The 23,793-nt window shown below is 36.1% G+C and overlaps 2 protein-coding genes across 4 annotated transcripts; both read left to right on the top strand.

Moving 5' to 3' along the window:
• Window positions 1–1,774: 1,774 nt before the first annotated feature.
• LOC130730190 (uncharacterized) lies at window positions 1,775–10,348 on the top strand. The gene is made up of 17 exons (XM_057582133.1): window positions 1,775–2,411; window positions 2,508–2,620; window positions 3,113–3,276; window positions 3,348–3,464; window positions 3,640–3,780; window positions 3,915–4,088; window positions 5,255–5,462; window positions 5,543–5,718; window positions 6,296–6,525; window positions 6,622–6,734; window positions 7,613–7,896; window positions 7,988–8,112; window positions 8,366–8,644; window positions 8,741–8,853; window positions 9,456–9,739; window positions 9,833–9,956; window positions 10,210–10,348. The coding sequence occupies exons 1-16, from the start codon at window positions 2,005–2,007 to the stop codon at window positions 9,869–9,871; spliced, it is 2,967 nt and encodes a 988-aa protein (XP_057438116.1). The 5' UTR covers window positions 1,775–2,004; the 3' UTR covers window positions 9,872–9,956; window positions 10,210–10,348.
• A 1,695-nt stretch (window positions 10,349–12,043) lies between these two features.
• On the top strand, window positions 12,044–22,733 carry LOC130730191 (signal recognition particle subunit SRP54, chloroplastic-like). 3 transcript variants are annotated; one of them, XM_057582135.1, is made up of 20 exons: window positions 12,044–12,281; window positions 13,675–13,788; window positions 13,881–13,958; window positions 14,262–14,387; window positions 14,490–14,592; window positions 14,827–14,927; window positions 15,788–15,925; window positions 16,006–16,149; window positions 16,384–16,459; window positions 17,200–17,285; window positions 17,409–17,534; window positions 17,624–17,784; window positions 18,323–18,447; window positions 18,962–19,079; window positions 19,476–19,521; window positions 19,907–20,006; window positions 20,090–20,319; window positions 21,538–21,606; window positions 21,726–21,856; window positions 22,004–22,733. In XM_057582135.1, exons 1-12 carry the CDS (start codon window positions 12,195–12,197, stop codon window positions 17,723–17,725), a joined length of 1,281 nt encoding a protein of 426 aa, XP_057438118.1. In that variant the 5' UTR covers window positions 12,044–12,194; the 3' UTR covers window positions 17,726–17,784; window positions 18,323–18,447; window positions 18,962–19,079; window positions 19,476–19,521; window positions 19,907–20,006; window positions 20,090–20,319; window positions 21,538–21,606; window positions 21,726–21,856; window positions 22,004–22,733. The 3 variants fall into 3 exon arrangements, with proteins under 3 accessions (XP_057438118.1, XP_057438117.1, XP_057438119.1); XM_057582134.1 differs by having other exon boundaries at window positions 17,624–18,447; XM_057582136.1 differs by having other exon boundaries at window positions 17,624–18,447; window positions 20,078–20,319.
• Window positions 22,734–23,793: the final 1,060 nt, after the last annotated feature.

The raw sequence follows: 23,793 nt of genomic DNA, 5'->3' as shown, positions 1-23,793 counted from the left end.
ACATGGATCATGTCAGCACTGATCAGCAATAACAAATTTTGGAGCCTTCACCAACCAATTTGTTTCGTTAATAACTTACAGTCAACAAATGTAAGGTTGAAACCCACGCTACCTACATTTTGTTAATATTTTTGTGCCGCGTTTTGTGGGTGTGTTTGATTTCAAAGTTTTCATATATTATAGCAATAATGTGAACATGGAATATCTCCCTTCTATATATTCAACATAAGAAGATGACTCATTATCAATGATTGATTCTATTAAATGCTAATTATTCTTAAGGTTTTATGTTTGAGTTTTTTTGGATGAAAAATCTCCTAAAATGCTAATTATTCCAGTTGAAATAGAATTGTTTTCTGTGAAAATTCTTTTTCTATGCCCAAAAATATGATTTTTTAATTTGAATTTATAAGGTTTTTAGACGAATAAAAAAATAGTTCATTTGTTAAAAAAAATTATTTCAGAATTAGTTTGAGCATGTGAATGGTGATGAAAATTTGAATGTTGATCATTGTGGTGATAATGAAGAAGCGGATGTATCTTCTTCCAAGAGAACATCTAATGTTTCGAGTTAAACTTAGAAGTTTTGAAATAAGACTATGTTATTGTGAGATTGTTGGACTTTGATTTATGCTTTTGTTGTTTTAAAAGACATTAATGAGTTGTGAATTTTAGAACTTGTGAGTTGGTTATGAATTCGTGGACTTTATTTTTAGTGTAATTGTAAAGAACAAAGCTCCAGGGCATGAAGGAAAACAGACATTAGTAGCACGATTGAGCAATCTAACCAATCAAAGTCGGTGACAATAAATTAGAGGAGAGAGAAAAATCAGGTAATTAATCAATAAACAATTGAAATGTTCATTGTCGTGACCTTCGTGGACGGGTTCCTCGTGTCTTATAGAATTTTCCAATTCTAAAAATTGATTCTTTTGTGAAATTGAGCCTTTTATTTTTATTATTATCTAGTTGAGATGAATCAAAGAAATAGAGAGTAATTACATCTTCTTGTTTAATTTGGTGTTAGTTTGGTAGTGTTGCTAAATGTATATTTTGGCTTTTTTCTCACTGTACAAAGATACAAAAACAACATTTTTAGCTTTTTGTTCATTAGACAAAGAAATGGGAGCGAGAGTTTTTTTTTTTTTATTTTTTCTCATTATACAACCTATTTTTTTATGGTATACTATATTCTTAATGTGGGCTAACCCGCCAGCCCCTGTCAAAATATGGGTTGAGTTAAGACTTCCAACCCAAATATCAAAAGTGGGTCAGTCAAACCTAACCCACATTTTGACAGACCAATAGCGGGTTGGGTTTGGCCCGCCTCGCCAACCCATATTTCCACGCCTAAATAAGATTATAGCTTAAAGTTCAATCTTTATCTATTATAATAATAATAATAATATATTTGACCTTATTTTATATTATAGGACTCATATTCACAACTCTTATCACTTGTGCTATCATTTTAGGACTATAAACCACTTTAAATCTATTTTAGCCAAACAAACTTTTAATTACTTTAAAAAATTTAATATTAATAGTTCATTTGAAAATGAAATATATGTTTATTTATATTATATACATTTGAGAAACTATTTAGTTAAGTTAAAGAAGATTAATGTATGATTTACATATACAAATTTTCACATTATTGTGATAAAATTTTTTTGACGCTAAATCTGAAATTTAATTTATAGATATATATATAAATAAACATATATTTCATTTTCTAAAAAGAACCTGATCCAGTAAAGCATCCATGAGGGGCCTTTAGTGTTGTTGGGCCAAAACAGAAAAGAAAAGGGGATATTGAAAGTCGATGGTGAGGTCCAGTCATTTGTCTCCTCTCCTGTACCCTGTTAGTCATTGACGCTTCGGTTTCTCATTTCTCAAACTCTTGAACCAGTGAACTGAAAGAAGCACGCACCGGAGGAGGAAATGAAATTGAATGACTAGCATTTTAGAAGAGAAGAATCAAGAAACGAAAATAAAGAAACTATGAAAGTGAAAGAAAAGGAGTTAATAACATTCACATTCCCACACTCTACTCTGGTTAGAGTTAGAGAAGAAGAAGAAGAAGAAGAAGAAGCTTATTTCGTTTCGATGGCAAAGGCGAACCTATCGAGCCTCCCTGAGCGCATAGCAGCATCCTCCTCCACCCTCACTCCCAACAACCCCTCCGGCGAGGCTTTAGAGGTCCGCTTCTGCACCGTCCTCCCCAATCTCCTACACGCTTACGTCGTCCCTTCTTCCTCACGCAACAACGACAGAGAAGTCATCGCCGTCGTCAAGCTCATCTCTCACACCGCCCGAAACTTCCCTGGCGTCTTCTTCCTCGGCAAGCCCTCCGCTGTCTTGCCCGTCCTCGCTGATATCCTCCCTTCCTACGCAGACCCTCTCTTTCGGTATCTTTTGCTTGCCTATTATATGTTTGAATTTATGTTAAACTGAATTTCATTTCATTTCTCATCTCATGTTCATTTCCAATCCTCTTATTTCAGGTCTCGTCACAGAGTCTTTTTTGAAGCTCTCGGTTCACTCCTCTCCTTGTTTCGCTCTGGAGCACGAGATGCTTCCACACACTTCTTCCTTGACCCCATGCTCCTCATTCTAGGTACATACTGTTTCGTCATGAAATTGCTAATAAATGTGTATTGATGTGGCGCAATTAAAATTCCTCTTTCCTTGTTCTTATCTGTTATCTTGATATGATATGATATGATCATTAACTTGGTTAAGTTTTCTTGGCTTATTTCAAGAATTCTTGCATTTTATTTTATCATTCTTCAATTTCGTACATATTTTGATTAGTAAGGCAAATACTAATCACTCTTCATGATTGTTTGGATGCATGAGTAGAAGTGATTTTGGGAGTATTAATCTTCATGATTGTTTGGATGCATGGTGATTTACATGTTGGGAGTATAAATGATTTTGGGGGTAGTTACTTCACATATCTCTTGATGGATGAGAAGTGATTCCAAAAGATTCAAATATGACACCAAATATTCTATTCATAGTTATTCTAATCTAGCTTAATTCCTCTTTTTGCTTTTTCATGTCTAATCTAGCTTAATTCCTCTTTTTGCTTTTTCATGACACCAAGAGATGAGATTCGATCATACTAATGATGAGGTTGAGAAAAAGAAACATGCTGAGCTACTTGCACTTCCACCTCATAGTTCAGAGGTCTACATTGGGGGCATTGCTAACAATGTTTCTGAAGAAGATTTGAGAGTCTTTTGTCAATCTGTTGGAGAAGTGTCAGAGGTATGATACATGAAATTCTTCTATCCTTTTTTCTCCTTGCATGACTCTCTAGACTAATTAAATTTGTACAGGTAAGAATTATGAAGGCGAAAGAATCCGGTGAAAGAAAAGGTTATGCTTTTGTGGCCTTCAAGACAAAGGAATTGGCCTCCCAGGCTATTGAGGAACTGAACAACTCTGAATTTAAGGTATTTTGGTGCACTTGTTTGTTGTCATTTTCTGTAATTTCTGGTGGTTATCTTGTTCATGATTATCAAGTTATGGATCTTAAATATTCCATCCTATCTCTTTGGCTGGCCTCTCTAGACTGTAGAATTATTATCTCATTTATCTGAATTAAGTCTCTACTTTCTGAGTTTCTAGGGGAAAAAAATAAAGTGCTCATCATCTCAAGCTAAGCATAGGTTGTTCATTGGTAATATTCCTAAAAAATGGACTGTAGAAGATATGAAGAAGGTTGTTGCAGATGTTGGCCCTGGAGTCATTTCTATTGAACTGCTGAAGGTATGATAACAACGTTTTGTATTATGTTTCAGTTTTTGTTTTTTTATGTGTTATTTAATCCCTTTTTCTTATTGTTATTAAAACTGTTAAGTTCATTTTTTTTCTTGACCTAGCGAATGGTTTCATTGTTACAGGATCTACAGAGTTCTGGCCGTAATCGGGGCTTTGCTTTTATTGAGTATTACAACCATGCTTGTGCAGAATATTCGAGGCAGAAGATGTCAAACTCAAATTTTAAACTTGAAAATAATGCTCCAACAGTGAGCTGGGCTGAACCACGTAATTCTGAATCATCTGCAGTCTCCCAGGTGATCTATTATATTCTTTATGTTTTTAAATTTAAATTTCTGTGTAACTTACCTTAAAATTTTGGTTTTTTTTTTGTTATATCTGACTTAAATCTTACTGATATATCTACCCATATCATAGTTGTCAATAGGCTTGTATGTCTATACTTTGGGCGAAATTGCCTTTGCATGCTTATCATATGCTGCTCCCACGTAAAAGGTTTTTAACTGTCGGTGCACATAATTGGAAACTTAGGGATGTTCTTGCACATTATGAAAGTTGCAAGTCTTAAGTGCTTGTTAGAAATATAGTATATAACCGTTCATTTATCCTTTACCCAATAGCTTAAGCTTTTGGGATAATTAGTTCTTTACATGGTATCAGAGCCTCTATAACTAAGTGTACTAGAGTTTGATCCTTGCCGCCCCAGTTCCTCAAATAAAAGGTTGGATTTCAGCACATGGTAGGTTGGTCAGTGCATTGTCCTTGCTTCAAGCCTAAGTGGGCTCTTGCGTGAGGGGGCGTGTTAAAAATATAATATAAAACCATTCATGTGTCCTTTACCCATTGGTTCTTGACAGTGCTCATAGAGCAAAGTTGAAGAGGGGAGTGGGGCGGGGGAGGGAGGAGAGGGAGGGTTTATGTTTTACCCAGAGGAAAACTGTATCTAACTTCCTAAAACATCTCTATAGAAAATCCAGTCTGGCTACACCTGTGGTTTGTAAATAGAGAACGTAAGTCATGTTCCTCCCATGCCTCACTTCTATATCCATAACAACCTAACAGGATTATAAGTACTCAGTTGCAGAGTTACTCTATATTATCCTTCACAACCTAGTTATTATGGGTCTAGGTCGGCTCGAATGAAACTGCAAGGTTCAATTATTTTCTTTGGCTTGGGTTACCCAACTGCTTGGTGCTCTATCTATTATTTGAGGTGTCCTCTTCCTGGCTCTGGAAATTTGTGTTTACAATTCATTTATCCTCTTTCTGTTGCCAGCACATGTGTTTGCTCTCTGCATATTTTGAAGAAGGGGATCTTTGGTTATTGTATTTTATTTTACAGTGTCTATTTGCAACTGTTATTAGTCACATGAACCATTGACTTTTTGGATTTTTAGCATGTATGCCTTGAATTGAATTATTCATATTAAGTTTTATTACTTAGACCTGGTGCTTGGTATAGGTAAAAGCAGTGTATGTAAAAAACCTTCCAGAAAACATTACTCAAGATAGTCTTAAGAAGCTGTTTGAACATCATGGAAAGATCACAAAAGTGGTTCTCCCTCCTGCTAAATCTGGACAAGAAAAGAGCAGATTTGGTTTTGTGCATTTTTCTGATAGGTCAAGTGCCATGAAGGCATTGAAGAATACAGAGAAATATGAAATTGATGGTATTTTCTTTTTCCGCAACTTTGTTTAAAGACAGTGAACTGTTACATATGATAAGCATTGGGTACTTTGGAATGGACAGGCAAAAATTTGGAATGTTCACTTGCTAAGCCGGAGGCTGATCAAAGGTCGTCCGGCACATCAAATTCACAGAAGCCAGTCGTACTTCCCACGTATCCACATCGTCTTGGTTATGGTATGGTTGGAGGTGCATATGGTGGCATCGGTGCAGGATACGGTGCTGCTGGCTTTGCACAAGTTAGTTGCTCTTTGCCCTGCTTGAGTCTTATTTGTTTTTCTTGTTGCATTGTCAATAAAATATGCTTCACCACACTGCGGCAACTATGTCTGACCATTGAGAGGAGGCGTGAGAAATTTGTTGCACTTCATTAACTGCAAAGCATGAATTTTTTTAATCAAGTTCAATGGTTTATGCTTTGAATTATCCCAATCCTTCTCGATTCCACTGGCATAAATCCCAGCTTTTAGTTAATTGTTTCTTGAATTGAGTTGTTCACGGGCTTATTAACATTAATTTCAGTTAGTTGATTTAGTATCTCTTGACTAGCTGGCATATATACTTATATAATCATATTGGTAATAAATATAGTGAATCACCACAGTTTGATGATTCGTATGATATTATATGATGTGAACACTTAATGCATGGAATTTTTTAACTGTTGTACTGATTGAACAAATATCTTTGTTCTCACAAGCTAGCAAGAGTTGCACTTGGTGAAATGAGCTGCACTCCTCTCTTTGCTCTTAAGTAATACAGTACTTTTATATTTCTATATGGCTCTTACTAATATAGAGGTTTTTAAATATGTAGCCACTTATGTATGGTATGGAGGTCCGCTTCTGCACCGTCCTCCCCAATCTCCTACACGCTTACGTCGTCCCTTCTTCCTCCGGCAACAACGACAGAGAAGTCATCGCCGTCGTCAAGCTCATCTCTCACACCGCCCGAAACTTCCCTGGCGTCTTCTTCCTCGGCAAGCCCTCCGCTGTCTTGCCCGTCCTCGCTGATATCCTCCCTTCCTACGCAGACCCTCTCTTTCGGTATCTTTTGCTTGCCTATTATATGTTTGAATTTATGTTAAACTGAATTTTATTTCATTTCTCATCTCATGTTCATTTCCAATCCTCTTATTTCAGGTCTCGTCACAGAGTCTTTTTTGAAGCTCTCGGTTCACTCCTCTCCTTGTTTCGCTCTGGAGCACGAGATGCTTCCACACACTTCTTCCTTGACCCCATGCTCCTCATTCTAGGTACATACTGTTTCGTCATGAAATTGCTAATAAATGTGTATTGATGTGGCGCAATTAAAATTCCTCTTTCCTTGTTCTTATCTGTTATCTTGATATGATATGATATGATCATTAACTTGGTTAAGTTTTCTTGGCTTATTTCAAGAATTCTTGCATTTTATTTTATCATTCTTCAATTTCGTACATATTTTGATTAGTAAGGCACAGACTAATCACTCTTCATGATTGTTTGGATGCATGAGTAGAAGTGATTTTGGGAGTATTAGTCTTCATGATTGTTTGTGTTAGAATATAATATAAAACCATTAAAGTTGCCCTTACCCAATAGCTTAAGCTTTTGGGATTAAGTGGTTATTTGACATGGTATCAGAGCCTTTATGACTGAGAGGTCTAGAGTTCGATCCTCGCTCCCCTCACTTTCTAATTAAAAAGTGGAATTTAATTAAGCACTTGGTAGGTGGGCCTGTGCATTTGTCCACGCTTCAAGCCCAAAGGGCTCTTGCGTGAGGGGGCGTGTTAGAATATAATATAAAACCATTAAAGTTGCCCTTACCCAATAGCTTAAGCTTTTGGGATTAAGTGGTTATTTGACAGTTTGGATGCATGGTGATTTACATGTTGGGAGTATAAATGATTTTGGGGGTAGTTACTTCACCTATCTCTTGATGGATGAGAAGTGATTCCAAAATTCAAATATGACACCAAATATTCTATTCATAGTTATTCTAATCTAGCTTAATTCCTCTTTTTGCTTTTTCATGTCTGTCATATGATATGATGTGATCATTACCTTGGTTCAATTTTGCTAACTTATTTCCAATGCATGCTTGTGTTTTTCTTTTGTTGAGTTAAATTTTTGTTTGTCTTCAATTTTGTAGATACACTTGATGTCAATGCACCCTTCAGTTTAACGTTCAACTGTTTTCCCAAGTCCTTCAATGGAATTGAAGATAATCCATCAACCAACAAACCGGTTGATGGGTGTGGGTTGTTGGTTGATATCAGTGACCAAAGTAGGTGGCTGCCTTTTGCCACTTACACTTTGAAGCTTCTCAGTAAATGTATGACTGAAGGGACACTCTATGTTGAAGGATTGATCCGTTCATCGTTCGTTTCCGCTGCTTGTTGTTTTTTATGCTATCGGGATACTGATTTGCATATGGTGGGTGGGTCATTGATGATGAAATTTGAAATTCATGTTTTGTTTAGACATTACTTTTTTTACTGACAAGCAATTTTCTCCTCTCTTGAAGGCGTGCTTGGACTTTCTGCACATCATTGCAACTGTCATAAACTATGATATCATTCCTTATCAGAATTTAATTCGCTCAATAGCTACTATCTTGAGTTTGGAAAAGGAGGGGCTTCCTGTTTTCAGGTCCGAATATGTTTTGTTTTGTTTTTCATTTTCATATGAATTGGCTTTAGCAGTAAACTAAATTTACGCCCTTGTAAAAGGATTTTCTTTTACACATCTGCTTTCAATTTTGATTATATTGTTACTTTTATTCAATTATACTTAAGTTTAGATTATCTTTTTTCTATTGGAAATCTGCTTTGTGTAGCGGGCAAAGTAAAAAAAAAAAAAAAATTAAATTCTTTTACAACATTAAGTTGAAACCTACCTGCAGGAACACAGCTTATGATTCATGGATAGTTGTCTGCCTCAATGCACTCTACTCTATCTGTCCAGAAGATATTGTCAAATTAACAGCTTCTGATTTGGTCAGCGTATTCTTCCAATCAATGTGGAGAACCAAAAGCCAGCAACTTAAGGTTAACACTCGTGCTTGCTTTTCGCTAGAACAGCTCACTTTATTATTCCCCAGCGTCTTCTGCCACGGCAAGCCCACTGCCGTCTTGCCTGTCCTCGCTGAGATCCTCTCGTTCTACGCAGACCCTCTCTTTCGGTATCTTTCGCTTGCCTATTATATGTTTGATTTTCTGTTAAACTGAATTTAATTTTATTTCTCTTCTCATGTTCATTTCCAATCCTCTTATTTCAGGTCTCGTCATATAGTCTTTTTTGAAGCTCTCGGTTCACTTCTCTCCTTGCTTCGCTCTGCTGCACGAGATGCTTACGGACACTTCTTCCTTGATTCCATGCTCCTCATTCTAGGTACATATTAATCACCCCGTTTTAAATTGCAGTTACTGTTTCGTCATGAAATTGCTCGCAAAATTGAGAATAAATGTGTATTGATGTGGGGCAATTAAAATTCCTCTTTCCTTGTTCTTATATGTTATTTGATATGATATGATATGATCATTACCTTGGTTAAGTTTTCTTGGCTTATTTCAAGGATTCTTACATTTTATTTTATCTTTCTTCAATTTCGTAGATATTTTGATGAGTATGGCACAGACTAATCACTCTTCATGATTGGTTGGATGCATGAGTAGAAGTGATTTTGGGAGTATTAATCTTCATGATTGTTTGGGTGCATGGTATTTACATGTTGGGAGTATAAATGATTTTGGGGGTAGTTACTTCACCTATCTCTTGATGGATGAGAAGTGATTCCAAAAGATTCAAATATGACACCAAATATTCTATTCATAGTTATTCTAATCTAGCTTAATTCCTCTTTTTGCTTTTTCATGTCTGTCATATGATATGATGTGATCATTACCTTGGTTCAATTTTGCTGACTTATTTCCAATGCATGCTTGCGTTTTTCTTTTGTTGAGTTAAATTTTTGTTTGTCTTCAATTTTGTAGATACACTTGATGTCAATGCACCCTCCAGTTTAACGTTCAAGTGTTTTCCCAAGTCCTTCAATGGAATTGAAGATATTCCATCAATCAACAAACTGGTTGATGGGTGTGGGTTGTTGGTTGATATCAGTGACCAAAGTAGGTGGCTGCCTTTTGCCACTTACACTTTGAAGCTTCTCAGTAAATGTATGACTGATGGGACACTCTATGTTGAAGGATTGATCCGTTCATCGTTCGTTTCCGCTGCTTGTTGTTTTTTATGCTATCGGGATTCTGATTTGCATATGGTGGGTGGGTCATTGATGATGAAATTTGAAATTCATGTTTTGTTTAGACATTACTTTTTTTTACTGACAAGCAATTTTCTCCTCTCTCGAAAGCGTGCTTGGACTATGTGCACATCATTGCAACTGTCATAAACTATGATATCATTCCTTATCAGAATTTAATTCGCTCAATAGCTACTATCTTGAGTTTGGAAAAGGAGGGGCTTCCTGTTTTCAGGTCCGAATATGTTTTGTTTTGTTTTTCATTTTCATATGAATTGGCTTTAGCAGTAAACTATATTTACGCCCTTGTAAAAGGATTTTCTTTTACACATCTGCTTTCAATTTTGATTATATTGTTACTTTTATTCAATTATACTTAAGTTTAGATTATCTTTTTTCTATTGGAAATCTGCTTTGTGTAGCGGGCAAAGTAAAAAAAAAAAAAATATTAAATTCTTTTACAACATTAAGTTGAAACCTACCTGCAGGAACACAGCTTATGATTCATGGATAGTTGTCTGCCTCAATGCACTCTACTCTATCTGTCCAGAAGATATTGTCAAATTAACAGCTTCTGATTTGGTCAGCGTATTCTTCCAATCAATGTGGAGAACCAAAAGCCAGCAACTTAAGGTTAACACTCGTGCTTGCTTTTCGCTAGAACAGCTCACTTTATTATTCCCCAGCGTCTTCTGCCACGGCAAGCCCATTGCCGTCTTGCCCGTCCTCGCTGAGATCCTCTCGTTCTACGCAGACCCTCTCTTTCGGTATCTTTCGCTTGCCTATTATATGTTTGATTTTCTGTTAAACTGAATTTAATTTCATTTCTCTTCTCATGTTCATTTCCAATCCTCTTATTTCAGGTCTCGTCATATAGTCTTTTTTGAAGCTCTCGGTTCACTCCTCTCCTTGCTTCGCTCTGCTGCACGAGATGCTTACGGACACTTCTTCCTTGATTCCATGCTCCTCATTCTAGGTACATATTAATCACCCCGTTTTAAATTGCAGTTACTGTTTCGTCATGAAATTGCCCGCAAAATTGAGAATAAATGTGTATTGATGTGGCGCAATTAAAATTCCTCTTTCCTTGTTCTTATATGTTATTTGATATGATATGATCATTACCTTGGTTAAGTTTTCTTGGCTTATTTCAAGAATTCTTGCATTTTATTTTATCTGTCTTCAATTTCGTAGACATTTTGATTAGTAAGGCACATACTAATCACTCTTCATGATTGTTTGGATGCCTGGTAGATTTTCACGTTGCTGACTCAACATCTGAGTTGTGTGCTTTTCAGGTATTAGATTATTCCACTGCTCTACATTTCCCCCCCTTTAGTTTAAGATCTTCAGATCAGCTTATATTACATTTGAATTTTTTGTCATTTTTGTTCTAAATTGTGTGCCCTATGTTTCATTTTTTTCATTGCAGTTTAGGAATCAAATGTTTACAAAGCCAGCTGGTAAAGACAAGGGAAATAATTGGAAAATTCAAAGAGATGTGAAGGGTCCTCCTAAGCCTGAAAAGAAAATCAAAGGGAGCGGTAAAAGTTCTAGAAAGAGGGAGTCAAAAACCCCTAAACCTCCTAGAGATTTAACAACTTCCAAAGTTGTGAAGAAACCAAGTAGAAAATCTCTCCTTATTGGCATTTGTTACCCCGGAAGAGTCGATGAAAAAGGGAAAAGTGAGCAGTTGAATAGAAGTCTCGCAACAATAGAGGTGATTCAGCTTCTCCTAACTCACTTCTATAAGTTTGAGAAGCAAAACATTTTGCTTCTTTCAGATGATAGAAGAAAAAAGTATAAAAAGCCAATCAAATTGAATGTAGAAGCAGAATTGAGGAGATTGGTAGAAGAAGCAATTTCCGGTGACATTCTCTACGTCCACATCGCTGGTCATGGCTTTGGGGGATCAGATGCGGATGAACCTCATGTGATCAGTAGTGATGATATTCAAATCACAGGTACTACTAACTTTAAATACTATTAACTTAGATCTAAATTTAACTTTTAAGTTTGAAACTGACCTTTTGTTAATTGTGTTTACGCAGCATCTCTATTGTGTGTGATCATGGAGCAAGTGAAAGTCGGGGTGAAACTAACCATGGCCATAGAAGTGTGCTTCTCCGCCATAATATGCGGAAGAGTTATGGAACTTCTGCAACTAACTGATAGAAAAAATATGGGTGAAATTGTGATGTTTGCAATATCAGGTGCAGGTGAGGGATGGGAAGCACTTTTTTATGATAAGGTTCTGGTAGGTAAGAATACCCTATTCAAGAATGCTAGAGATAAAAGTGTGGGGGAAGTTGTGGATATGTGGCGGTCTGTCATGACTATTGACCCAAAGCTTCTCCCCGAGAACAAAAGAGTACATGACATAGAAGTTTTCCCTCAAGAAGCTCTTCATATAACATTTCCAATTTCTTAGAGTTGCTGATTGGCCTCTGGCAGCTTTGGTAAGAGATGCAAGATGCTGCTGGAAAAAGCTTATGATGAATTTGGTTTTGAGCAAAGGAATGGCCGGGTAGTTCTGTGTAGTGTTTCTGCATTTCATGAGGTAGTGGATGCTATAGAATGCAACAATGGCAAGTTTGACTTAGGGAAAATCTTAGCTGAAATTGTTTGAATTATATTGAATAGAACACTAGCTAGCTGTCTTCCATTTCTTGCTAGAGTTAGATTACACACACATACATGTTGTAGTTCAATTGGTAGCTTTAGTTTTAACTTGAAATTGAAGCTGTTGCAGTTTTCTTTCATCTGACTTAATTGTTGGTTTAATTATCATCAGTACTCAGTAGCAGCAGTTGCATGATTTGTTTATCTCAAGGCTGATTGGTTTTGATTTTTAAATTGATGAAGGTGAAAGTACGCAGTAGACAATGCTGATTTTCTGCTATTGGCTTTCTTCAACTATTGTGTGTGATGGATAAGTTGGGTTGTCTTAAAAGATGTTTAAGAATAGCCAAGTTCCTTGTATTCCTCTCATGACTCTTGTGAATATGCTTACACAATAGAAAAATCTGGTTTCCAAACAATTACAGGATGTATGCTTATCATCTATTTTGAACACCTGAACTCATGCTCAATTGTTTTCTGTCTAGGCTACATGACGATATCAACAAAGAACTGAAATATTGTGTGTCTCAAGCCATTGGCATGGCCGAGTAGATAAAAGAGAAATTACGAGACACCAAAACCCAGCCTACCCGCTATCCACGACCCCCTTTCCCATCTACTGCTACCTTCCTGAAACCTTCACACACAACCCCTTACCCCCAAACACAACCTTCCCCCTCCAATGGCCAAACAACCAAACCCACAAATAACATCGCACTCTGAAATTCCTAGGCACCATCCACGGTTGGATTTGTCTTTTAACATTGTCTTACTCTCAATTGTCTAGGTTTCCTTCACCCTTTGAACATTTTATTTCATATACGTGGTCCCTTGCCTGATTGCAGACATCATAGAACTATTGATCATATTAAGTTGCTTCTGCATTAAGTAATAATGAATTATAATACGATTTCAAATTTGTATCTGAGGATGGAATGGAAGTGTAATGTTACTTATAGGGACCGTCCAGTATTTTTCATTTGGTTTTCTAACTCAATGCCTTTGTCCCCACATTTGTAAGTTTTAAATGGATGTCAAAAAAGAGAAAATGCTTGTAGTTGTGAAAAAGATGGTTTAAGAATCTACAATGAAGATTCCATTGCATGCAGAAATGTATTAGCGACTGGCTCATCGTGAATTCTCTGTTTTATGTTTGTAATTTTGTATATCATTTTGTGTACATCATTATGTTAGTACCAATGTTGTTTGGATCGGGGTGAAAGATCATAGATTATATGACGGGATTGGATGGGATCGGATCCTAAGATCTTACATTCTTACTAAAAATGCAATAATTTACTAAAGAACTTGTAAAATTGATGGGTGGAGAGGTCTCTGAACTGGTTTTTGCAAAGTCTGGGACCACTGTCATCTTATTGGCTGGACTCCAGGGAGTTGGGAAGACAACTGTTTGTGCGAAGCTGTCAAATTATCTAAAGAAACAGGTGTCTATCCAGTCTCCTTCCTACTTACTCCATCTCCCTTCTGGTAGTTTTTAGTTCCTACACCTTATTGAAACGGAATAATCTGATTTCAGGGGAAGAGTTGCATGCTAGTCGCTGGGGATATTTACAGACCGGCTGCTATTGACCAGCTTACTATTTTGGGTAAACAGGTACTGATATTTTATGTCACTGACATTGTTGATCATTTGTAATTTATTTAGTAATACACCTCCTTTAATTGTAGTCGGCTATGTTATAGAAGGGTTATTGCATCTTCAGTGTACTTAGCAATCTCTTGGGCTTTTAAAATGACTAGGAATCAAGAGAAATGTTGTGAACATTCTCATCTTTTAGCCAATTGAATTTAGACATCTAACAGCATCTACTTAAGACAATTTGACTAATTTCTTACCTTTTCTTCTCTCATTTTTACTTCTAGTCACATCTTTATAATTAGTTATAGCTTGTATCAGGTGGGTGTGCCTGTCTATACAGCAGGGACCGATGTTAAACCTTCAGAAATTGCTAGACAAGGTTTAGAAGAGGCCAAAAAGAAGAAAATTGATGTGGTTATTGTTGACACTGCTGGTAGGCTGCAGGTAATTCTTTATAGGATTGGAGGTTTTACGATCGTGACTTATTTATTTTTATTAGAATCAATTTTATTCTTTTGGTCAAGTTTTCCATTTCTTGTGAAACAGATAGACAAAGCTATGATGGATGAGTTAAAAGAAGTTAAGAAGGCATTGAATCCAACAGAAGTCTTGCTAGTTGTGGATGCAATGACATGGCAAGAAGCAGCAGGTATTCAGAAGAGAAGTTTTACCCTTTTACACAAAAAAGAAAGTATTTTTCTATAAAAATAAAATGAAAAACAAAACTGGTCATGTTTATGAATTGACTGTAAATTAATTATTATCGTATTACTGATAAAAAAACCCTTTTGGCTTTAGTGTAATTTTGTACTCGATGTAGGTTGTAATACCATGACAACTATAACCATTCAAAGATTCTGACTTTACTATTTTTGGTGGACAGCCTTGGTAACTACTTTCAATCTTGAGATTGGAATAACAGGTGCTATATTGACAAAGCTAGATGGTGATTCAAGAGGTGGAACAGCTTTGAGTGTCAAAGAGGTTTGCTTGTCTTTATCACAGCTTTCATAAGATGTTTTTATTTGGTATTTTATTTTGAAAAGTGCAGCTACTTTGAATTTGTTCTCATCTTAAGAAATGTGTACTATTCTACCCCATAATTTTCAACATTGCAAGTTCTTGAAACTTGAAAGTTAGTTTCATTAATTTACAAAAATGTGATTTGTAGGCACATTTTTTATTAAAAACTATTATTGTAAAGAACCTGTTTGGTAGCTTAAGCTTCATTAACTTCGATTGATTAAAACAAATTTTATGATATGCAGTCAAGTATTAAGTTAGTTCCATGTATTACAAACAACTTAACGGATTGACAATGGAATGTTAACAGACTCTTTAGGGTAATTAAGTTGTGTCAGTGGCATTTCTGTCTCTCATTTAGTGAATATATGTGCCTAGGACATGTTATTTGATGATTTTCTCAGAGATATGCTCCGTAACTCCTATTACTTTGTACTAAAGAACTCATAATTTATTGGGGGATCTTTTTTCAATATTTATGTTTCAGTAAATTTACTATAACCTCATTGAATCTATTAATATGTTCTGAATGACATATATCTAAACCTGATTTATATGACCCCTAGATTTCATAGCCATAATATACGGATACTGCTTTAAATATGTGAATATCTATTTATCTATCTATATCTATCTATATGTATTATATAAATATATATTTTGGTACAGTTCTTGCTATAGTTTATTTTTATTTTTTGAAGTGTTAGGTTTTACCAATATTTTAAGCTTATTTGGAATTGCAAAGTAATTGGTACCCCATTTTGAAGCTCCCTCCTTCTTTCTCTTATATTTCATTTACATGGATAGTTCAATGATGGCAGGTATCTGGGAAGCCAATTAAGCTGGTAGGACGAGGGGAGCGTATGGATGATCTTGAACCTTTCTTCACTGATCGAATGGCAGGACGTATACTAGGAATGGGAGATGTTCTTTCATTTGTAGAGAAGGCACAAGAAGTTGTAAGTCTCATTATGTTTTTCTATTGTCATTGTCACAAAACCAAAGTAAAGTAATATGTTATTAACCACACTTATTATAGATGCAACAAGAAGATGCTGAGAAACTGCAAGAGAAGATCATGAGTGCAAAGTTTGACTTTAAGGATTTTCTAAAGCAAACTCGTGCTGTTGCACAAATGGGTTCTGTGTCTCGTGTTATGGGAATGATTCCTGGTATGTCGAAGGTATGGGATCCTTCATGTAAACTCTCCTAAATATTTCAATTTATGAAAATTTAATATGTGTTTCCCCATACCAATTGAGAACAAAGGCGGCACTTATATGATGACAATCTCCCAGTTTTGGTGTATGAACCTCCAAACTAAGCACTGCTTGCATTTGCAAACTTTTCTTGATATTTGCAGTTTTAATTCTGTTAATGACGTAAAACTTATGGAATCTCATCTGATTGCATACAGGTTACTCCTGCTCAAATTCGAGAAGCAGAGAAGAATTTGAAGAATATGGAAGCAATGATAGAAGCCATGACCCCAGGTCCTTTCTTTCTACTGATCAATGATGTCATATATTTCAAATAAAAATTGCTCTATCATCTTCATATTTGTAATTTTGTTTATTAACATTGGTTTATCTAATGTAAATAAAAAACTGAGCAATGATTGAGGCTACATGCGACATATGTTGATGATTTTTAATCCCCTGTCAAATTCTATCTCTCAATCCACCTCTCACATATTCTAGTAGTTCAATTTTCAAGTGATACTTTTTATCTGTTTGAAACTCAGTTATTCGAAATTGTTTTGGGAAAATTTCAACCCAATCGTTGCCTGTTTCCTGTGAGACATGAAGTTGATCCCTGAGAGATGGCTTTACCCTTTAGATATCACAGTTATGCAATCAATACTTTAACCACTCTCCCCTAGGCTTTTCATGTCACTTGTTCTCCATTGAGATTTCAGCTTGAATGTGACAGGTGATTTGCTCATGTTTAGGCTTTGAAGGTGGTATTATTTGATATCATCTGCTTCTTTTTGTAATATCTTCACTTTAGACATTTACCATACATCCTTTACATGGGTTTGCACAACGTGGATGGACAAACAGTCATTAGATAAAAAAAATTCTAACGAAGTTGAAAGACACTCCAGATTCCCTTGGTTACTACATGACGAGGATGCTAATTTTGTTGTGAGGAGAGCTTTGCGGTTTTACTTTTGATTTGTTGAACCTGAATTCACTGAATTTGCTAAACCAACTTTTCTTGTTATTCTCAGAGGAGAGGGAAAAACCAGAACTGTTGGCTGAATCCCCTGTTAGGAGGAAAAGAGTTGCTCAGGAATCAGGGAAAACAGAGCAGCAGGTATGCAGAATGATTTTTCTTTCAATTTTTCAAAACTTATTTTTTTGTCTAAGTAAACTAGCTCTTCTTTCTCTACCATTGCTACTCTTTCTGACTTTGAAGAATGTATGACAACAATGTCAGGTAAGCCAAGTTGTAGCTCAACTATTCCAAATGCGTGTTCGAATGCAGAATCTGATGGGTGTAATGCAAGGTGGATCAATGCCAACACTTAGTAATCTTGAAGAAGCACTTAAACCAGAGGAAAAGGTTATTTCATTTCCTACACATAAGAAATTTAACAATTTTCAAGTTACTTTCTTTTAATTTGGATTAACTAAGCATGTTTATTTTAAAAGGCTCCACCTGGCACTGCAAGGAGGAGAAAGAGATCAGAACAAAGGAGCCTATTTGCGGACTCAACAGCAAGGCCAACTCCTCGTGGTTTTGGGAGCAAATAATGAAAATTTCTACAGGGGGTCGACACTCAACAATATGACGAAAAAGTTTTGTTCAGCAGGTCATTTCTCATAAGTGGTCAACACTTTCGGTTTAGCTATAATTGCATTCCGTCACTAGATCCGTTCATATAGCAATGAGCATTGTCTAGGAGTTTGTTGTACTTTAGGAATAAATGAGCTATATTAGCGGAATGCGCAAATTGAAGAAATCTGGGTGCCATTCTTTTGTACAATTTTAAATTTGTATCTGAGCATGGAATGGAAGTTAATGTTACTTATAGAGACCGTCCAGTATTTTTCATTTGGTTTTCTAACTCAATGCCTTTGTCCCCACATTTGTCAGTTTGAAATGGATGGCCAAAAAGAGAAAATGCATGTAGTTGTGAAAAAGATGGTTTAAGAATCTACAATGAAGATTCCATTGCATATTTGTATATGTTTGTAATTTGTACAATGAAGATGGTTTAGCGACTGGCTCCTCGTGAATTCTCTGTTTTATGTTTGTAATTTTGTATATCATTTTGTGTACATCATTATGCTTGTACCAATGTTGTTCCCTATTCTTTCATCGATTACCCTCTTCTCCTATTCTTCTAGCTCTCTTCGGCATGGATGTAGGAGGTCCCCCACCGGCCAGCTGTTGCCGTGCTGGTGCATAGAAGGGAGATCCCTATGCAGGAGATCTACAACCTATTCTCCGGAAGCTCTTCCTATATTCTTAGGTACTTTTTACCTTCAACCATTTTCTTCTAAATTTATTTGTTTCTTTACAGTCTGCATGGCCCTGTTCTACTCCATATGCTATCATCTAATAGCTATAATCCATTTTCGTACTCAATTACAGTTGTATATTGGCTGGTCACAGCTTGCACTTTCTCTCTATAAATATAAGGGCTCATACTTTGATTTGTTCATCCTTTCATCAGTTCATTTTGGTTGATTTCTGTCTATTGAGTGTGTTTTGTGAATGAGTCTACGGTGATATATGAGTTCTCGTGTCAACCCCATCAAGAGTCTATGTTCAGGAAAGAATTTCATGAAAATTAGGAGTAGGGTGGATGTGGGATGTTTTCCCTGTGAACGACCCATTGAGTCCATTTGCTATCCATATTGTTTTAGTTGATGTCAAGGTTGATCCCTTACGATATATATCTATCTTTTGTTGTAAAGTTTTGGATTGTTGAGTTTTTGTTGTGAATTTAACTGCCTTATGATGATTTTTTTTGCCAATGATAGGGCAACAAGATTGAGGCCAGCGCTCGGAAGGATATGATATCCAAGTTCAGATCGGCGCTTCCGTGAACTTCATCTTCTTCGGTGACTTCTCGCGGAAAAATTCCAGAACTTGGGATTTGTAAGCTCTCGAACTTTAAGCTCTGAATTTTAGACTTCGTACTGGGTTCATTATGTTTAGGAAATCAGTTTTTAAGAACTCTAGGACTTTGAGTAAGATGTTCATGAAATCATGATCTAATCTTTGAATTTTAGTTGCTGATGGTACTTTAAATAGAAATTGATATGTTAATTGCATGGTGAAATTGAAATGATCTTTCACCATGAAATAATTGAAATAAGAAGTAGCCAAATTTCTCTGCTGGAACCCTGTAATTTGTCTCCTGTTTTCTTCACTATTTCTTTTTTGTTTGGGAGTTTATCACAGTGAATGATTTTTATAGTATCTTAAATAATTGCAATGTGATACCAAGAATTTGATGCTACTTTTTGTTGATTTGGGATTGAATGATGCCAGGAAGGAAAGATATGGAGTGTATGCAAAGCCAGCTGATCAAGAAAAGGTGTGGATTTTACTGAAACTTGAACATTTCTATCATTTAAAAGGAATTGAGAACTCAACTAACATTGTTAAAGAAGAAACAGTAAATGAAAAATGAGGTCTGAAGGACTATAATTGTGCTATGTGCCTACAGACATAATAAACATTGTAGATAGCGTGATATGATGGCAGTTTTGAAGCAAATTTCTTCTGATCTTATTTATCCACAGGCTTATTGTCATAAGCACCTAATTAAGCTGTGTATTCAAATGCCGCCTAAATTGATAAATGATGCATGTTACTTGGAACTGAAATGAGTTTTCACTTTTTTTTAATTATGATTATCAAGATCTGGGGAATCCTTGTGTTTTATGCTTGCAGTTGAATTTAATGTTCTGTATGTGCAGAGCTTAGTTCAGTTAGTGGAGAGGAGGTTATACTAAGTCCGCGAGAGATAATGCTTGCTATGTCCTTTACAATCTAGACTTTAATCTAACAGACCAGCAGGTAGAGTTTTTTTTTCCCTTAATCATTTAGCAACTGACCATGTTCTGGTTCTCTGTCTCATTCATGCTTAGTTTTTTTTGTAGGATGCTGCTGAAGCGTTTCTTCATCTGTTATGCTCTCTCAGGGAAGAATTTGGAGGTTGCTATGCTCCAAATGTGGGTTCTTTAGCAGACGCTTTTGCTTCTAATAATAGAATATTGCTCCCATATAGAGGGACTGGAAAAGCGAGCAGGAAAGATGGAAGCAACTCTTCCTTGGTCCTTTTGATGGGATTCTTGGTAGCAGTTTAACCTGTCGAAGTTGTTCCTCTCAGGTACAAAAGACTATCCTCAATACAATGTAATAAACTTTTCCTCCTTATTTGCATTGCATATTTACTATATGGTTCTTCCTTGTGATATTAGAGTGCCTTCATAAATCATAAGGAACTATGACTTTGCAATTCTGCATCTCTGTCCGAGGTGTATTATGTTTGAAATTATTCTATAACTGGCTACAAGGAGCATTGCAGTTTTGATTTGATGCTGTTGCATTTGGAGAAAAGGTTGTAGGGTAACTTTACAACTGGTTGGTAAAACCTCTAGGAAGTAATAAAGTTAGTAATTTCGAAATGTTTAGTAATGAATAGAAGTATAGGGATTGGAGTTATTGGCCACTTGGGTTTTACAACCTATGAAAACGAAATTCAATTTTGGTTCTGTTTTATGTGTGACTTTTGATTTTCTTCACTATTTCTCGGTACTATTTCTATTTGTGACATGCACTAGAATTAATATTTATATAATTTATGGAGTGTCTTCAGCCTCATGTACTTCCTCTACAACAGGAACATTTGCCAAAGTAACCACCTTTTTAGAATGTCCTCAGCCTCATGAGCATCCTCTACAACAGACCCTACTTGAACTCCTTGAATAACCTGGCCCAAATTTCATAAAAGTAAAATTAATGATTCCATTCATATCTGCGCCCTTTAATCAGTATAAATCATAGATTCTGAGAAATTGTCGCGGAAATGCACTCAAAAGGGATTGGAGTTATTGGCCACTTGGGTTTTACAACCTAAGAAAACGAAATTCAATTTTGGTTCTGTTTTATGTGTGACTTTTGATTTTCTGGCACTTTAGTGTTGACATGTTGAGAGATTTAATGATGGTAGTAGTATGAAGGATGAATCTTTTGGTCACAATTATTGTTCATTAGCTCACATGCTTAGACTACTTTGGCATGGCCTATTGTGCCTGCAGGTTGCTGAAATGACTAAAGTTAACTCACTTAGTTACTTCAAACATGCAATTCAAGTTACTTATGACATCATAGTTTACTTTTAGATTGTTCCAGGTTCTTGGTCTGTGTGTGACATGAGACATCTATTTTAATAGATTTTCTTAGGCTGGTGATTGCATAATTTTCTCTTGATTTCAATTTAGCTCTACATTAATATAATTTTCTGTTTTCTTAGATAATATTCCACTATTGTTATTTTAAATGGAATTGTGATAATCTTTTTAACTTATATTTATTCTTTTTGCAGATCGCAATGAACTTCGAACATTTTGATTGTTTGCCTCTTTCACCTGTGCTTAGTGACAGTTTTACCATAGTAAGTTAAAAAATTGATCACTTATGTTGGAGTTTTGGTGTTATTTTCTTTGATAATTGATGTGCTGCATGCCTCATGTAGCTCCCTGAATCCTGATTATTAAATATGAAATATTACAGAGAGTTGGTAATACACTGGTGGATTGCCTGAAGCAGTTCATTGTACACTGGTCATTCTTCAGGTTCAAAATGCTATTGGATATTTGAAGACTATTGGACCCTTAGATGAGAATGAAAATTTGACCTTCTAGGTAAGAAAGAAAGTGTACTTTAGCTTCTCCTGCCATTTTTCCATTAAAAGAATTTTCTCCTGTCGTTGGTTTCTACAAACCTTTCCAATGCATTATTTTGATTTATTTCAGAGAGCCACTACTGAGATTTGATTTTTTAATTTTCAGGGCACAAGTTGTCAATGCTTCTTGTAGAACCCAAACTTGGCAAGATGCTCATTTTGGGAGCTATCTTCAACTGTTTGGATCCCATACTGACTGTTGTCGCTGAGCTTTGTGTGTTAGATCCATTTGTTATGCATATTCATAATGGACAACTCATTTGTACCTAAAAAAAACATGGAAGAGGCTATACTTCTTTAAATGTTTTTGCAAAAGAAATGTCTCTCTCTATAAAATTGAGTGAGATCTTTCAATTTTAGACCACCTTTCATTTGTTCTTTCTGTTTTAGGGGATTTGACAGCCTTAACTAATCATTTGGAAGAATTGCTCCTTGGGCTATCAGTAAAAGAGAAAGGTAGCATGTTATAGCTCTTTGTTATTATGGAGCGTGTAAGGACTTGGTAGCACTGGATCTTCTCGGAAAATTGTTGAGTAGTAGAAAGGAGCCAAGTCATGTTCCAGGTTTGTTATTGGCTTCTAAGATTGGTTGTGAGAATTCCAAACTATCATAACATGGAGTAAAGCTTTTCTCAAGGATTGCTTGAGAGCTTAGATGCCAAATGTAATCAGTTAACCAAATCTTGCTCAATTTACATGTGATGGAGCTCCATGAGTTTACTCTTCTTTATGCTTTACATTGGAAATGTAATGTTATTTTGAGTGTGTTAATTTGACATTTATAGGCCATTATGTCTATGTTAGATAGTTATTAATATAGTCTCAGATTTTAGTATAGGTACTCAGATTTTCTTTCATCTTTGTATCTGTCATGCTTATGTTTAACTCAACTCTGAATGATATATTTAGGATGAGATATTATTGACACTTCACCAAGGATAAGGAGAAGAGAATTATATTCATTCTTCCGTTCAATGATCAAATTTTTTGGGGTAATGGTTTTCTTTTTTTGCTTTTTCTATACTCGCATGTTTGCTTTTAATTTCTATTAATTTTCCTCTTATCTAATCTAACCCATTCTTCATATCTATTCAATTTCAATATCTCCTAACCTTTAATTGAAAGTTCTTTCCCTGTTCATGGGCAATTTTTTTTTCCACCGGTTTCGTGTTAGATGGGCTTGCGGAGTACTATAAGATTGCATTTTCAAACAAAGAGGTGAATAGTAACAACAATGAAATTATATTGGCTTAATTGCACTTTTGGTCCCCCAACTATTACCTTCCTGCGAAAATCGTCCCCAAACTTCAAAATTAGCAAAACACATCCTCCAACTATACACCCGGTTGCAAAATTGGTTTTCCGTTAACTTCCGTCCAAAACTTAACATATTGCTGGAAAATAAAATAAAAAATCACCATCGATTCTATCCCATCCTTGTCCCTTTTCCTCCCTCTGTCTCTGTCGTCCCCTCTTTCACCTGCAACCCACCCATGAAACCCATCCCCACCCAAAACCCATCGCAACCCACCGCACCTCACCTGCAACCCAACCCCATCCCCACCGTCACCCGCAACCCACCCCTGAAACCTCACCCGCAACCCACCCCTGAAACCCACCCCTCACAAAGGCACCAATCTCGCTACCAGCCCAACGATTCAGATATGAGATTTTGCAGGTGATGAGGGTGAGGTTTGAATCTCAAAAACCCCAAATCCATACCGAACGAAAACCCCAACTTCCATAAGGAGAAGGCGAGCTCAGATCGAAATCGAAGGAAGAAGGCGAGTTGATGGTGGAAAGCGGTCAGTGATGGCGGCGAAACAGGAGCTTGGAAAACGCCGCCATCACCGGCATAACAGGAGCTTGGCGGTGTAACGAAGAAGAAGAGAGCATG

This window comes from Lotus japonicus, chromosome 1 (assembly GCF_012489685.1).
Source record: "Lotus japonicus ecotype B-129 chromosome 1, LjGifu_v1.2".
NCBI classification, from domain to species: domain Eukaryota; kingdom Viridiplantae; phylum Streptophyta; class Magnoliopsida; order Fabales; family Fabaceae; genus Lotus; species Lotus japonicus.
This window is presented reverse-complemented; position numbering and strand designations above follow the sequence as displayed.